The 18,331-nt window shown below is 43.7% G+C and overlaps 1 protein-coding gene across 1 annotated transcript in view; it reads right to left on the reverse strand.

Moving 5' to 3' along the window:
• Positions 1-18,331, reverse strand: part of pou6f1 (POU class 6 homeobox 1) — a 177,542-nt gene that overhangs the window by 144,497 nt on the left and 14,714 nt on the right. Inside the window, exon 2 of the mRNA XM_070869435.1 lies at positions 16,201-16,297. Coding sequence (XP_070725536.1) covers positions 16,201-16,254 — 54 coding nt within the window. The 5' untranslated portion in view covers positions 16,255-16,297. The remainder of the gene's footprint in view (positions 1-16,200; positions 16,298-18,331) is intronic.

Raw genomic sequence — 18,331 nt, forward strand, 5'->3', positions numbered from 1 at the left:
CTTTAATTTTGTACACTAATCTCTTGTGTGGGACCTTGTCAAAAGCCTTTTGAAAGTCGAAATACACCACATCCACTGGTTCTCCCTTGTCCACTCTACTAGTTATATCCTCAAAAAATTCCAGAAGGTTTGTCAAGCATGATTTCCATTTCATAAATCCATGCTGACTTGGACTGATCCTGTCATTGCTTTCCAAATGCGCTGCTATTACATCTTTAATAACTGATTCCAACATTTTCCCCACTACCGATGTCAGGCTAACCGGTCTATAATTCCGTGTTTTCTCTCCATCTCCTTTTTATTTTAAAAGTGGGGTTACATTAGCTACCCTCCAATCCAGAGTCGACAGAATGTTGGAAAATGACCACCAATGCATCCACTATTTCTAGGGCCACTTCCTTAAGTACTCTGGGATGCAGACTATCAGGCCCTGGGGATTTATCGGCCTTCAATCCCATCAATTTCCCCAACACAATTTCCTGACTAATAAGGATTTCCTTCAGTTCCTCCTTCTCACTAGACCCTCGGTCCCCTAGTATTTCCGGAAGGTTATTTGTGTCTTCCTTAGTGAAGACAGAACCAAAGTATTTGTTCAATTGGTCTGCCATTTCTTTGCTCCCCATTATAAATTCACCTGATTCTGACTGCACGGGACCTACATTTGTCTTCACTAATCGTTTTCTCTTCACATATCTATAGAAGCTTTTGCAGTCAGTTTTTATGTTCCCTGCAAGCTTCCTCTCATACTCTATTTTCCCCCTCCTAATTAAACCCTTTGCTCTCTGCTGAATTCTAAATTTCTCCCAGTCCTCAAGTTTGCTGCTTTTTCTGGCCAATGTATATGCCTCTTCCTTGGATTTAACACTATCCTTAATTTCCCTTGTTAGCCACGGTTGAGCCACCTTCCCCGTTTTATTTTTACGCCGGACAGGGATGTACAATTGTTGAAGTTCATCCATGTGATCTTTAAATGTCTGCCATTGCCTATCCACCATCAACCCTTTGAGTATCATTCACCAGTCTATCATAGCCAATTCACGCCTCATACCATCGAAGTTGGCCATTAGATTGCAGATAGGTTTGCCTTGTAATAAATATGCATTCTTACGTCTGGAATTATCATTCAATCAACTCTCTTAATCAGGCCTAATTTGCCTATTAAATTACGATTCATTATAAGTGCTTCCCCCTGATTAAAAACCAGAAGTTGAATGATTATTTGTTCTGTTGAAAGGAACGCCATCTGACTGAATTATACCAATTAATCCTAATTTCTACATGTAAATTATGTTAGTTATAAAATAGTCTTTTTTAATCTAATCAGTCCTAATTGAAATTCTGCAGCAACATTACTTTTACAGTAAGGCTCACTACATTCTGCTCAGAAGAAAAGCAATTTTGTGATAAAATCATTCCGTTTTCAGTCAATATACATAGAAACATTTGAAACATAGAAAATTGGTGCAGGAGTAGGCCATTCGGCCCTTCGAGCCTGCACCGCCATTCAATGAGTTCATGGCTGAACATGCAACTTCAGTACCCCATTCCTGCTTTCTCGCCATACCCCTTGATTCCCCCTAGTAGTAAGGACTACATTTAACTCCTTTTTGAATATATTTAGTGAATTGGCCTCAACAACTTTCTGTGGTAGAGAATTCCACAGGTTCACCACTCTCTGGGTGAAGAAGTTTCTCCTCATCTCGGTCCTAAATGGCATACCCCTTATCCTTAGACTGTGACCCCTGGTTCTGGACTTCCCCAACATTGTGAACATTCTTCCTGCATCTAACCTGTGGAAACCCGTCAGAATTTTAAACGTTTCTATGAGATCCCCTCTCATTCTTCTGAACCCCAGTGAATTACAAGCCCAGTTGATCCAGTCTTTCTTGATATGTCACTCCCGCCATCCCGGGAATCAGTCTGGTGAACCTTTGCTGCACTCCCTCAATAGCAAGAATGTCCTTCAAGTTAGGAGACCAAAACTGTACACAATATTCCAGGTGTGGCCTCACCAAGGCCCTGTACAACTGTAGTAACACCTCCCTGCCCCTGTACTCAAATCCCCTCGCTATGAAGGTCAACATGCCATTTGTTTTCTTAACCGCCTGCTGCACCTGCATGCCAACCTTCAATGACTGATGTACCATGACACCCAGGTCTCGTTGCACCTCCCCTTTTCCTAATCTGTCACCATTCAGATAATAGTCTGTCTCTCTGTTTTTAACCACCAAAGTGGATAACCTTACATTTATCCACATTATACTTCATCTGCCATGCATTAGCCCACTCACCTAACCTATCCAAGTCACTCTAAAGCCTCATAGCATCCTCCTCAAAGCTCACACTGCCACCCAACTTAGTGTCATCCGCAAATTTGGAGATACTACATTTAATCCCCTCGTCTAAATCATTAATGTGCAATGTAAACAGTTGGGGCCCCAGCACAGAACCTTGCGGTACCCCACTAGTCACTGCCTGCCATTCTGAAAAATACCCATTTACTCCTACTCTTTGCTTCCTGTCTGCCAATCAGTTCTCAATCCACGTCAGCACACTATCCCCAATCCCATGTGCTTTAACTTTGCACATTAATCTCTTGTGTGGGACCTTGTCAAAAGCCTTCTGAAAGTCCAAATACACCACATCAACTGGTTCTCCCTTGTCCACTCTACTGGAAACATCCTCAAAAAATTCCAGAAGATTTGTCAAGCATGATTTCCCTTTCACAAATCCATGCTGACTTGGACCTATCATGTCACCTCTTTCCAAATGCACTGCTATGACATCCTTAATAATTGATTCCATCATTTTACCCACTACCGATGTCAGGCTGACCAGTCTATAATTCCCTGTTTTCTCTCTCCCTCCTTTTTTAAAAAGTGGGGTTACATTGGCTACCCTCCACTCCATAGGAACTGATCCAGAGTCTATGGAATGTTGGAAAATGACTGTCAATGCATCCGCTATTTCCAAGGCCACCTCCTTAAGTACTCTGGGATGCAGACCATCAGGCCCTGGGGATTTATCGGCCTTCAATCCCATCAATTTCCCCAACACAATTTCCCGACTAATAAGAATTTCCCTCAGTTCCTCCTTCTTATTAGACCCTCTGACCCCTTTTATATCCGGAAGGTTGTTTGTGTCCTCCTTAGTGAATACCGAACCAAAGTACTTGTTCAATTGGTCTGCCATTTCTTTGTTCCCTGTTATGACTTCCCCTGATTCTGACTGCAGGGGACCTACGTTTGTCTTTACTAACCTTTTTCTCTTTACATATCTATAGAAGCTTTTGCAGTCCATTTTAATGTTCCCTGCAAGCTTCCTCTCGTACTCTATTTTCTGTGTCCTAATAGTTCTTCTTCTGATTATACCACCCGTATCTTCCTATCTGAGACCAAGGCCAGAATCTTACCAGCCCTGCGAGTGCTAGTTTGGAGGCGGGCCTGCTGTCAAAATGGCCTTGATTGACAGCGGTGCAGTCGTCCACTCTGAACCCGCCTCCTTGTGAATTTCCAAAGTGCCGGCTCTGCCTGCGGTTTGCAAACCGGGCACTAGGGGCCTGTCAGGCAATTGTGATAGTTAAGAAGCTGCTTAAAGCTATTTACCTGGTTCAAAGGTTTTTTTATGAGCTTCACGTCCCTGGGAGATCACGTCAGGGAAGTGATTCAGGTTCTCAACAACTCTGGATTGGTTTGACTAGTTGACAACTGCAGAAGTGGTATAAAAGCTACCATTTTACAGCTGTTCAATTTCCAATCTCAGAAGCTGAAGCCTTCAGGATTTGGAATATACTTTTCAACTTTATGGCAGTTTGAAGTGTTTGCAGTGAGCTCTCTATCCAGTGTCACCTCGTTGGAGCAACCTCTCTCACCACTGACAGATCGCTTCTGTCATCTCAACTTCAGCTGCCATCAATTCCATCAGCATTGGTGCCCTTGAAAAAAAACTCACCTTGGTCCTCAGAATCCCACCACGATCATCCCCAACACCAGCAGCAACAGGCACACCAGCAGCACCACCAACAATACCAGCCTTCTCCGCAACACCTGATGCTGCACAGGACACAGGGCAGCAGCACCCGACCACACTGCTGCCCGGGAGGCCAGGGATGGCCTCACCATGGCCACATTTACTTCACTTCATGCTGTGCACTCTGGCTGCCACATGATGCACCAGGTTGGCACCACCCTGCACCAACACCATAAAGCATCCCTACAATGCCCAAGCCATTCCTTTCACACTCATCGCCATTGCAGGGGGGTGGTGGGGGTACCGTTATACCTCACCATTTACTGCAACTCACTAAACCACTTCCAAAGGTGCACACAGATCTGTCCAAGAACGCAAGGTGCTAAAAATAAAGATTTCAATGTTTGACAACACATTAGCAGAAACTTTACATCAGCATTGGCGGTAACACCTACCCTTGTGTGTTGTTAGTTGGTATGATTGGACAAGGAGGAGAGTGAATGTGAGGGCTGGCTAGTGAGATGGGGATGTGATAATGTAGATAGAGAGGTTTGGGTGGAGGTGCAAGGTAACTTGGTGCGAGTAAGGATATACAGGAGTAGGGTAGGGAATGTGGGGGGGATGTGATGAGTGGCACAGCAGGATGAGGTTGAGTGTGGCTTTGCAGTAACGTTTAGTGATCTACTGAGATCATTGAAAGGTTTGCACCACTGCAGCCAGGTCCTCCTGACGATACCTGCTTGTGCCCTCTTGTGCAATTTGCACCCAGGCTGCGTTGGTCTCCTGGGGAGGTCTCTTCTGCCCATGGGAAGGGAAGAGAACATCCCTGCGTGTGGTGACTCCCTCCACGGGAGAGCCTGGGTGCAGCTGTGCACCTCTGTGCTGATTGTCAGTGTTTGCAGCACCTCAATGCTGCAGGACACTGACAGCACAACTGTCAAAATGTATGTGTGCGCGGGCTCTTTAAGGAAACCGGCTGATGACACGTCATCGAATGACATCATCAGACCCACTTCCTTTTAATTGGCCGGGAACCTCGCTTAACAAACCCAATCTAGGGAAAGTCATGGGGGGAGCCGACATGGAGCCAGGAGCGGAGTCGCAGCCCGCCTCAGATGTCACCGCCTCTCTCCCACCTCGGTAGGAAAAATTCAGCCCCAACTAACTCAACACAGACCAGGAAATAAACTGGGGACCTTCTGGTTTGTGCATATTAGTGCTGCACTGAGCAGTACCATTACCCATTAAGCCACCAGGAGAGTTCCTAATTATAAGTTTTAACATAAATAGCACAAATAAACTTTCCAAATTCACCAATTCCATGAATGTCTCCTTCTCTAATCGCCATAGCGGTTGCCTTATCGGAGCTTTGTTTTTCCCCAATATTTTTAAAAAAATATCTTTTCTCCCCTCAAAAAAGATATCAAAATTGATATCTTTACACAGGACATCACAAAGAGCTTGTTGAAGTGTGGTCACTGTTGCTATGTAAGCCAATGTTAAAGATGCTGAATCATGCTGAAGTGAGGTTCAATGGACAGTGGGAGCACCCCCTGCGCCCCGCATTTTGACAAAGTGGCCATTCTTTATGTGTGAGCCTGGACATTCTTTATGAGTGAACATTAGCAAGCTATGCAACCATGGGAGAAGCAGCATTACAGCCGATCGTGACATTTACATTTTGGAGAGGGTTCAGAGAAGACGAGAGGAAAATTCTGGAGCTCAAAAATTTATGAGCAGGGCCAACGGAAAACAGCAGAGATTGTAGGCTTCTTCCCTCATTTCTTCTGCAGAAATTGCAAGCCATGTGGATAGGTATTGGTATTGTCCCTCGCCTTCTCCCAGCTTCTCCTCTTACTCTCAATTAACACGGACGCTCCACCTCCCCTCTAGCTCACTTAGGAACAGGAGTAGGCAATTCAGCCCATCAAGTCTGCTCCACCATTTGTTAGCCATGCCAGCTCTACCTTTTTAATTCCAATTCTCTGCACGTTCTCCATCTGCCTCAATACCCTCACTTTCAAAGTAAGTATCCGTCATGTATGTACTTTTGGGATCACTAGCCACTAGATGGCGTCACCGTTGGAGGTCATTGGGCTACATGCACGTGTGTGCAGCTCAAGTATAAAAGGCCAGCCATTTTGTATATTAGTCACTTTGGGCCTTAATAAAGCAGAGCCAAGGTCATACCTCTTGGATTTAAACAGTACTCAGTCTAACAGTTATTGCATACACAACAGTATCTACCTTCCTTTTAAAGGCAGCAATTGACTTTGCATCACTGACCTTCTTGGGCAGTCAGTTCCACAACTCTGTCAATTAACCTTTAAAGAGTTCTAATTCTAAGAATTTGGCCGCTGTACTGGATTCCCCTTCTAGAGGGAAGAGTCGTTCCCTATTGACCCCATCAATTCCCTTCATTGTTTTAACACCTCAATCAGATCAACACTTAATCTCATCTCCGAAGAATATAACCTAAATTTATCGAGTCTTTCAATACTTGAGCCCAGATAGTCTCTTCAGTCTCTTCATCCTAATGAATCATCGCTCGGCTTTCTCCAAGGCCAGTACTGTATATCCTTCCTGAGGTGGACACCAAAACTAACCATAATATTCCACCTGTAATCGAACTGGCATCCTTTATAATGGCAACAGCATACTCTTCTCCTTTATCCTCCCCCCGCTGTTCAAACTAGCACTCTAATCCCCATCCCCCCAATTCACGCTAAGTCTTTTCTCCATTCCCTAATTAATGTCAGCACTCATCTCCTCGTCCCCAAAATTCGGAATAGCATTCTTCATTTCCCTCCTCACAGCTCATACTGGTACTCTCTCTTCACCACCCCACCCCGCCCCACCGCCCCCCTTGTCCAATTCACTGAATCAGTCTTTCTCCAACTAGCTTTTCAGTCACTCCAAGCTCCTACCTGATGCTACAATGCTACTACTGCTCTGGGCGATTGAACAGAGCTGCACACTGCATGGGCATTCCCGGTCTCTCAAAACTACTGAGGAGTGAGGAATTCCTGCTTACAGCAGCATTCAATCTCTTGTAGCAACATCATCATCAAGTAGGAACTGGCAATGGGTCAGGCAGCAGAGCAGGACAATTTTCACTGAGCATTTTAATTTTCGCAGCTTCCATGATAAAAACGCAGCCATGATTTTTCATTGGTTCTGGTTGAAGAAAGACTCACATAACAGTAGTTGGTATCATTGGCAAATAGAATAAGAATTGACGTAATCCAAGCTTTTAAAATGCTGAACAGCACAATATGGAATGTAATTATTTACTGAAACTGTAACTTCAGGACAATAGAAAATCAGAAATCCACAATTACAATTAGAGACTAGCAGATATGTGTAGCATTCTCCTAACATAGCTAATGTTATGTTTACCAACTGTTTATTCAAAAAGAACTGGAGATGAATGAATATCTGGTTTAGAGTGGCTTTGAAGCTTGAATGGATAACTATAGATGTAGATGATCAAATATTTACAGAATTGTATGGTTCTGCCATGCTGGGATGAAGTAAATATCATCTGTGGAATGCAACCAGTCAAGCTTGAAGAATCTAGATTACAATGCATTAAATTCAAAATCGTCATCCTCATTTACAGGTCCCTCTATAGACTTGTCTCCTGCAGCCCTACATATCAGCATGTGTCCTCCACTTTTTCAACTCTGGTCTTCTTTACATTCCTTCTGTTCCACCATCTGGGCCATACACTTTGGCACACCTTCCTATACCTCCTTCCCCTTACTACCTCTCCCCTCATTTTAAAAGCCTTCTCAAAATCTTGTTCTGTGACCATGCCTGCGGTTAGCTCCCCAAATTCTTCTACTGTATCTCAACATCGGTTTCCCACTGTGAAACAACTTGGGACATTTATTATATTATAAACACTATGGCAAGAACTTCCACATGGTTCACCTGATCTCCCATCATAACTTCAGCAGAAGATCAACAGAAACCCTGGAAAATTAGCGTAAATGGTCATTTTTGCCATTTCTCTCGGGGTTTAATCAAGAACCCCTGTGGAAATGTCAGGCATATATATAAAAATGTAAATACAAAAACAAAATACTGCGGATCCAAGACAAAAATGCTTTATTTTTTTTAATCATAGATGTATCCGACAAGGCTAGTTGTCTGTCGTGCATGGGAATCATCCTTCCCAGTCCTAGAGGTTGATTTCCAGCTTACTAATTTGAATATTCAGTACTCACCAACTTCCCAGAGTAACATTGCTCTTTAATTTTAACTAAGTTGTATCTTACAGATAGGATCACCTGCTTATTGATGATCTAGCTGCTTACATGTGGCATTGCAATTTTAGAAGAAGGAATGGGACAATATTTATTATTCAAAATATAATTAATGAGGAACTGAGTAGCACAGTAGGTACGTGCGTTGTCCTTTCACCTTGGGACGAAGTTTCAATCCAATCCAGACTGATGGAAGAAATGTTTTCTTTCTCCAACAGCTGTAACAATATAAAAGAAAGATATTTGCGTAACTTCAAGCCAGTGTGGAATGTAAAACCGTCATTTGGCAAGAATTGGCAGTCTCACTTGGAGTGGCCACTAGTGTGATGCAGTAGTTGGGAGGATGCTTCACAGGTTGGGGTTGATGCAGAAGGAGCATAATTCTGTTACTGAAGTATAAAAGAACCCTTTTACACATTCTGACTTTAGAATTATAATAAACAGCAAGATACAAAATGAGTAACAAGAAGATTCAAAACTACAACAGCATAGATACTGCTTCTAGTTTGTGTGGTTCTATTTAGCTATCAGATCCTACTGTTAGGAACTGTACATCCCTCTCGTGTTTTATGCAGGGCAAATAATTGGCAGATGAATTTCAACACAGATAAATGCGAGGTAGTACATTTTGGTAGGAAGAATAGGGAGGTCACTTATTACTTAGAAGGTGTGAGTCTGGGTGGGGTAGAGGAACAAAGGGATCTCGGAGTACAAATACACCAATCACTAAAAGTTAGCAAGGCCACAAAAAAAGCAAACCAAGCACTAGGGTTTACTTCCAGAGGTATAGAATTGAAAAGTAGTGAAGTTATGCTAAATCTGTATCTAACCTACTGCGTACAGTTCTGGTCGCCATATTATAAAAAGGATACAGAGGCACTGGAGAGGGTGCAGAGAAGGTTTACAAGGATGATACCAGAAATGCAAGGGTATACATATCAGGAAAGGATGAACAGGCTGGGTCTCTTTTCTCTTGAGGGGGTGACCTAATGGAGGTCTTTAAAATTATGAAAGGTTTTGATAGAGTGGATACAGAGAGAGTGTTTCCACTTGTGGGGGAAGAGCATAACTAGATGCCATCAATATAAGATAGTCACCAAGAAATGGGGAATTCAGAAGAAACTTCTTTACCCAGAGAGCAGCGAGAATGTGGAACTCGCTACCACAGGGAGTGGTTGAAGCGAATAGTATAGATGTATTTAAGGGGAGGCTAGACAAGTATATGAGGGAGAAGGGAATAGAGGGTTATACTGATAGAGTTAGATGAGGAAAGACGGGAGGAGGCTCGACTGGAGCATAAACGCCGGCATGGAATGGTTGGGCCGAATGGCCTGTTTCTGTGCCGTATATCCAATGTAATTTGTTGGCCATTTAAAAAAAGACTAACAATGTACCCAGTGCACTTTACAGGCAAGTAGTTGCTGGAGACAGCTGTAGAAAGCATCCTTAAGAAACATCTGACACATGGGAGTGCATTACTGCTTGAACATTTTCACCAACCCATTGGACCTGCTACAGCTTCAACGTCCCTGGTTCAATGTTAAATGTAGCTGTAGTGGACAGCTCTTCATTTCAGCTCCTGAATAATAGTACTTGATAATTTATCTGATTTAAATTAAGCTTTCAAATTAAAAAGCTTGGATCCTTTCCAATAGCATTTAGCTTTCATACTCACCCACTTGCATCAAATGAATACAGACTATGCATGTTCAAATAAATTAAAAACTCAAGTTAAATGCAGAATTTTTTTTTAAATCTTTAACCTGTAAAATCTATTTGAATACACATTACAAACTTGTGCATAACAAGCTAAGTGAATAAAACTGATACACACATCAACTCCAAATTCACTAGATAAGTTATCAAATCATTTATAGAGTAAGCTTAACATTTATATTAAAGAAAATGTATACACAAACCTTCTGAAATACTGGACATCATGGCAGAAATGTTGCGTAAATTAGTATGCACAAGCTTAACTGAAAAATCCTTGCCATGCCTTTACGGAACTTGGAACGTACACTCCTGTTATTAGGGCTAACATATTAATGAACTGTGCTAATTAAACCTCATTTGTATAAGCAAATTAACATTAATTAGAAGAAATATTTTCCTCGATAATATGCAAAATGCAAATCCTTTATAAAAATTCAACAGTATAATTGTAATGTCATAAGAGAGACCATATTAATGATTTATGCTAATTAGTTAAAATTTCATATAGATATTAGCTTAGTTACAAAATAGACTTTCTCCTATAATTCCAAAATGCCAAGTCTGATCTTTATGAAACTTAGGGGTGTAATTGTTATTCATTGGGGAGGATGTATTAATGTATTATGCTAATTGAACCTAATTTACAAATGAGGTTAATTACAAATCAACTTTTCCTGCAACTCAAGAAGTCCTGGCTTGAAATGTTGACAATAGAAGTAAGGCCACAATGGACCTAACTTTAGGGAATAGAATACAGCAGAATGCAACAGAAAGTAGAAACATGCAAGAAAAGCAACTGTATGAACCCTAGCTTACTGAATTAAAAGGTGCAATAGAGCAGCGGCACGCCCTATTGTAATTTAACGCTGGCCGGGTGGGTTTCCCAGGGCTCGGGAAACCCGGCAATCAAAGGAAGGCGGGAGCAGTCGGATGAAGCAGGTAAGTACTTTTTATAGCACTGCTTGTGGGCCAGGAGGAACTTGAGTGCTAGCTCTCCCACCCCCACCCTCCGATGGCCCCTCAAGCAAATCTTCTGCCGAGATTAGCCGGCCCGCCATCAGGGGGCTAACGAAGCTCAAGTGGGGGCTGTGGAGAGAAGATGGCAGGAGTTACATCGGGGGGGTGGTGGATCTAGACCTCTGCCATCAATTTTTAATCGCATATGGAGAGAAATCGCAGAGGAGGTCTCTGCCTCAGACAGTGGTCAGGAGTGGCAAACAGTGCCGAAAAAAGTTCAACGATCAGTCAAGGGTCGTTAGAGTGAGTACAATTTATATTGATGCACTCTTTCATTACTTCAATTATAAATCTGACACATTATTAGTTCTCATGCTGTTGCTGTCTCTGAGCTCTCTGTGGGTTGCCTCCTAAAATGCATGACACATCAGTAGGCTTAGTGTGGCACCCTATTTGCCATGAATGATCTTTACACATTATTATTTCTGAGATCTCATAAGATGTCTCCGCACTTCGATGTCCTCCTGATGAACAACTTGCAACTTCCAAGGCCATTAAACAGAGGACTGTATTACATTCAGACAGTATGGTAAGTGCTTTGGTGGCTATCTGTGTGTGCCACAAGAGCAGATGGACCCTCTTGTAACCATTCCCATTTTCATCTTTGCAGGCAAAGAAGTCCCATAATCGGCGCGAGCAGGTGAGGACAGGCGGCAGTCCGCCTCAGACCCTGCCATTTACCAACCTGGAGGAACGAGTGGCAGGCCTCATCGGCGTCTCAGGTCGGGCAACTGCCATTGGGGGCGCTGACCCTCGCTTGGAAACTGAGGGTAAGTTCTGCACACAACCTGGGCTGGGTTGGGGCAATGTCATGCAGTGTCTGTGAACTAGGGTTGGGGCAATGTCATGAGGTGTCTGTGGCTAGATATAATGGAGTAGCGGCGTTTGTTCAAATGAGCCTGTGCTATGTGACCTTACTCATGTCACCCTGCCCCCTCCCCTGCTGCTAACCACTCTTCTGTTGTTTTCTACTTCTAGATGACCAGCCATAGCAGCAGCATCACTCAAAGCAACGCTCTACGTCAGGCCATCATGTGGAGGAGGAGGAGGAAGAAGAAGAGGACGAGTTTGCAAATCAGCCAACTCCGGGGTAGATGCAATCCACCCCTCTTTTACCACCGGCTCTCACCTCGCCTGAGGACGATGACGTAACTTTCTCGTGATTCGACAGCTCCGAGGCTCCTGGGACTAATGGCGTGCAACAACACAGTTCTGGAGTCTAATCCCATATACCATCTCTCCGGAGGGTGAGTCGGCAAAGTTGGTCTGCTGACAGACAGGCAGACGTGGAACTGGACACGGTGGGACTGTCTAGGGAGAGCGTCCAGTTCACCAGTCAGCTTCTTGATGTCCTAGGTAGGATTCCCGCAACCATCGAGAGTCTCACTGTGACCATTATGGAGGCAGGATCGCAGATTGTCAGTGCGAGCCGTGAAACCTGTGAGGCCATCAGTGCCCAGACGAGGCTGGTGGCCTCCAGCAGTGGCACTTGAGTCCCAAAGAGTGTGGCGCGAAGCCTTGCCGAATCTGGTGCATCACAGGCACAAGCTCTGCTACAGCTTGGGCTAGCGATGCAGTCCATAAACCTTTCTGCCATACTCTCTGCGTTCCCCACTGGCACACCCAAACCCCAACCACCTGTGACTGTCGACACTGATGAAGAGGCTCGCCAGTCAGAAGCCGGGCCTGCCATGCCACAAGCTGGCCCAGTGTGTCCCTAGACAGCGTCTCCATTGTCTCGCCCTCCCAACGTTGCTGCAAGCCATCTTAGTACCACTTGGGTTAAGAGCAGCAGGCAAGGGAGGGGGATAAGAGTAAGAGGGGGGAAAGCCGGTGGTAAAAGATAGTGGGGCAGGGGTTGCTGCATTTATGTTGTTGATGCTGGATGTATATGTTTTATTGGCCCAGAAATTCCGACGTCCCGGGCCCGTATGGAGCGTCTACGGACCTGGAAAAGCATCGGAAAAGCCGGTTGTCAGCACGCAATGCACATGAAGCTTGACAGGTCCTAGACATCTCGGGAGCGAGGATATCTGCATGAGCAAGATTGCGGGATTTACACACATCTTGCCCGGCAAATGTCCTCAAAACTCTTGCGCCTGATAAAAGCAGGCACATAGTCTACTGTTACAGGCGTAGAGTTTTAAAACATACTTAAAACATTTTTTAAAAATTTTAAAAACACATTTTTAAAAACCTTGCCCAATACATTACATTTATTTTTAACCAGAATTAAAAAATGTTTTTAAATCGGCAAATTTATTTCCTTAAAAAATATTTATAACAACTTTAATTTCTATTTGTGTATTTATGTGAGGTGTTTTTTGAATGTTTTAAGTAATGTTTGTGTGTTTTGGGGTGTTTCTCATTCATAGCAATAGGAGATTCGGACTTAGGAATCTCCTGTTACTATGAGTGAGAAAATACTTACCTGTGATTGGGTGTCCAGGCCCACATGACTCCTGCTGACGTCCCGACGTGAATGTGCTGCTACGTGCAGTCACGAGAGGCCTCCGGACCGGGATTCTTTACTGCTTTGCCCGCAGGAAGACCTCGAGAGGAATTTCAGGGCCAATATGTTCTGATGTATCTTGTTCATAATGTTGTTGTTGTTGAATTATCACACTGCTGGATGCAGCTAATTTGTTATCTTATTGAAGTTTACAAAGTTGACATAGTTTACAATGTTTAATAAATTATTTTGTTCACCTTAACCATTCCTGTGTAGTGTCTCATTTGCAGAATAAGAGGGGGAATAGTCAGCATGGTGATATACAGTGGCCAGGCAACGGTCAAACAAAGTGTTCACTTATGAGCTGCTGACGTAAGGCCTTTGCAGCGGTGAAGTTTCCACGACGCCTCCCCCGTGGTTGTGGTGGTGCTGGTGGCATGGGTTCCTCGCCAGGCTCCTCTTCCTCCCCCTTCCCCCCCCCCCCACCCCTCTCTCTCCTGAGGTGGTCCTGCAATTCCCATTGGCAAATCCTGTCCCCTCATGATAGCTCAGTTGTGTAGCATGCAGCACACCACCATGAACTCAGAGACCTGCTGAGGGGAGTATTGCAGGCAGCCTCCAGAGTGGTCCAGGCATCGGAAGTGCTGCTTGAGCACTCCAATTGTCTTTTCGACGATGTTGCGTGTGGCTGCATGGCTCTCATTATAGCAATGCTCGGCTTCTGTCCGAGGGTTCAGGAGAGGGGTCATGAGCCAGGTGGCGAGGCCGTAACCTTTGTCCCCCAGCATCCAGCCCTGGCCTTGTGGTTGAAGCTCGAACATGCCTGAGGCACTGCTCTCATGCAAGATGAAAGCATCATGGACACTCCCTGGATATTGGGCACTGACTGCCATGATGCGCTGAGTACAGTCATGAACGATCTGTACGTTCAGGGAGTGGAATCCCTTTCGGTTTTGGTAAACCTCTGGATTGTGTAAAGACGCGCTCAGGGCGATGTGCCTACAGTCAAGGACACCCTGAACCTTGGAGAAGCCAGAAAATCGTCCAAAACCTGCAGCCCTCTCATTCTGGGTCTCCTTGGTTATTGGGAAGTTTATGAAGTCCATTCTGCATGCGAACAGTGCAGTAGTCACCTGGCGAATGAAGCAATGTGTAGCGCGCTGCAAAATGGAGCATATGTCCTCCGCTGGCACAAATATTTAACTAACAGTTTCTCATTTAGGCAATACACTCAATAAATTAAACTAGATATTAAAATATAGAACTGGAGAGGTTATCCCCAGATAGTCATTAAGTGCATAGCAATCCTACCAACCAGGACTCTGTAGATACTTCCACACTAAATGCTCAAAGTTGCTAAGACAAGTAAAAGGTAGATATGGCCCCAGTTAAATCGGAGCAAAGTGCTCAGACTTCAGATCTGCAGTCGCTGACAAGTACGAGGACAACGGCCGGTTTCTAACTGAGGAGCTGGATTGAACGGTACCTCATACCGCACTAACATCAAAAGTAACAAACAAGCTCCAGTTCAATACCAAGAATATCAAGATAAATAATTTTAACAGTTAAATGGTAGCTTAAACATTTCTTTATACCTTCTACAGAGAGTTTTACACAGCTTTCTTTTTTCTCTTGAAGTTTCAAGCATTTGCTGCACATGCACACTTTTTGAAAACTGTGCAGCTCCCAGGGTTAAACTGGCAACATTTATACTTCAAGTGAAGGAGACTTTCATGTTTCTGTATTGCACAAACTCCCTCCTTCCACTTTCATACTCATAACCTGGATGTCTAACACCTCTCATTCTTTGTGGGAGCCAAAAGGAGGAGGAGGCTACGTGGATGTTAAAACGTTAATGGTTGACAACCAGTCTGGTCAGAGAGCTCTTTGTAAAGAATGACAAAACTCGTCAAAATACACAAGTCACTTTTGGATTGGGACCAAGACTTTGAGCATCAAAGCCAGGGATAGGGCAGGAAATGGGAGACTAGATCACACCAGTCCGAGGGCTACAACAGAGGCTCACAAATGTCACAGTTGGCTGGTAGGCTATATAATGAGTACCCCCTGTTGTAGACTTTCCTTCCCTTTTAAGCATGTTCTGGAAAGAGCCTAGTACATGAAATCCTTGAATGGTGTCTTAAAGCAGCAAACATAAATGTGATTGTAGTAATCTATTGCTGCGTTAGTACAATCAATCGCACTTGTGCAAGGAGCAGAGCTCTGTACGTCTGTAAAATTCTGCTTTATTATCCCTCTGCCTCAGATCTCTGCGGATCGTGCTCTTGGACCATCTGATTCACCTTCCTTCCCTCCCTGAGGAGGAGCAACTGTGGCAGGCACATGACATAACCAGAACCCAAAACTGATTTGTGCCTTTCTCGATGGCACAGTTGAGATTGGAAACCTGTTGCCTGGATAATCCCACATTAGGGCATCAACATGCTCTGTTGTTGCTTTTCTTCCAAATTGTGTTTTTTAAAATAAAATTCAACATCAAAAAGGTACAAAAATAAAAATGCTTTTACATTACCAGGATGGGAAAGCATGTGTACTTTAAAAGTTCCACTGGACATTTGACTGAAATAACTCATGTCACTTTTTTGTTTTAGAACACCAGTATATTATCACAAATTTAGGAACAATATTAAATTGTAACAATCAAAAATAAAGCAGATATTTGATACTTTATTTAATTTCTACTTGTTTCTCATTTAAATTAGAATAGGATTAAAGTATAATAAAAGGGGAAAAAAAAAAAGAGTACAAGAGTACCTGCTTAGTGATAGACAAAGCGTCCTCCTGCTCTGTCAGACCGCCAGTTTCCATTGTACATCACTGAAAGAAAAAGTTTGATCCGCCTTATCGCATACTGGGGAACAAAACAAAAAGAATGAATTTAGTTCGAAGAATACGAGCAACATAAAATGACTTTGGTTAACCTGGCTCTAAAATGTATGGTAAATGTCTTATGTAGCATTGCACTGAATAACTCTCATGCATACAAATTCTCAAGAAATACTTGTCCATCAGTTGTTCAGTTATGTGAACAAGGCCTTCTGATGCAAAACATAAGCCGAAGCATGTTGAGACATAAATTAGTGATTGTGACTGAATTTAATTAGTGGAATATTTATGAAGCCTATTTTCCTGAACTTTTCCCCTGGGGAATGCCTATACCCCAGGCACAAAGGTCAGGAAAATGGGGATGGAGGCCCAGTATTATACATTGCCCAGGATAGTTAGGGTTCCCCAAGGAAATCAGCAGAGTCTGCGCCTGCATTAGGCAGAGACAAAGTATACCAATGTAGTCAGAGAATAAGACCTGAACTACCATTGGCCTCTTTTGCCCCATCAGGCCCCAACCCCCACATGTTCCCGCCCATTAATCTCTTCTCCCAAACTGTCTGCAGCCTCTTTTTTTGTCTTCAAGGTGCCACAATCATCATTTTCCCCAACATCATCCAGTTCCCATCTTTATGTTCTTGCCTTCAAGCATTTAAGTATAAATTTTCTGTTTCGAAGAATGAATGAGTGGAAAATCATAGACTGGAGGTGCACAAATTATCCTGATTACGTATTCCTAGTGTGTACTCGGAGTCCTCAAGTATTTTTCACCAGCATGGATCTTAGATTAACTTTCCCATAATTACTAGTTTTGTTTCTTACTACTTTAAAAAATATATATTGTTACTACATTTGCCATCGGCCAATCCTTCTCCAGTACCTATAAAGCGCTCAAAAATATCAACCAAAACAACACTAATTTCCTCCTTGGGAATTCTAAGATCTATCCTGTCTGATTCAGGAATGGTGTAGATATTTAATCCTATCATTTTTTGCATCACATTCTTTACCAATTTCTACATGTGCTATAGATTGCTTAACCCCATTTACTATGACTAAAAATTGTCTATACTCCTCTAAAATGAGGTGAAGAATCCATTCAATAGATCTGCCAAACCCTGACCATCCGTAATAGGTTTACCCAATGTATCCTTTAACTGATCCACCTGTTCTTCCACCTTCCTTCCATTAAAGTAATGTTAAAACCTTTGCAGGACCTTCCTGCTGCCCTCTGTAATTTGTCTATATTTTCTAATACAGGTTGAACTTATCCGGCACCGCCCCTCGTCCGGCACCATTCCCGGCCACCGGGTGGCGCATGCGCAGAACTCCGACATGAACAAATTGAAGTCCTTCCTCACTGCCGACTCCCACAATCGCTGGCCTGACCCCGCGATCCACCGCCGCCACCGCCCCCCCGCCCCTCCCCACCATGATCTCTCTGCTGCACTCCCAGCCCCAAACCAACCAGTCCCAATATCCCCTTGCTCAGTACCTGTACCATCCAATGTAACGTGACCACCCCTCGTCCAGCAAAATCCCTTATCCGGCACAGGCCAGGTCCCAAGGGTGCCGGATAAGAGAGGTTCAACCTGTACTTTCTTTAGTTAGAAAGAGGACTTGTATTTATATGGCACCTTTTACCACCTCAGAACATCCCAAAGCGCTTTACAGCCATTGAAACACTTTTGAAGTATAGTTACTGTTGTAACGTGGGAAACGCGGCAACCAGTTTGCGCACAGCAAGCTCCCACAAACAGCAATGTGATAATGACCAGATCATCTGTTTTTTGTTATGTTGATTAAGAGATAAATATTGGTCAGGACACCGGGGTTAACTCCCCTGCTCTTCTTCAAAATAGTGCCATGGGATCTTTTACATCCACCTGCGAGGGCAAATGGGGCCTCGGTTTAACGTCTCATCGAAAGACGGCACCTCCGACAGTGCAGCACTCCCTCAGTACTGTACTTAAGTGTCAGCCTAGATTTTGTGCTCAAGTCTCTGGAGTGGAACTTGAACCCATATCTTCTGACTCAGAGGTGAGGGTGTTACCCGCTG

Source organism: Pristiophorus japonicus, chromosome X, assembly GCF_044704955.1.
Source record: "Pristiophorus japonicus isolate sPriJap1 chromosome X, sPriJap1.hap1, whole genome shotgun sequence".
Taxonomy (NCBI): domain Eukaryota; kingdom Metazoa; phylum Chordata; class Chondrichthyes; family Pristiophoridae; genus Pristiophorus; species Pristiophorus japonicus.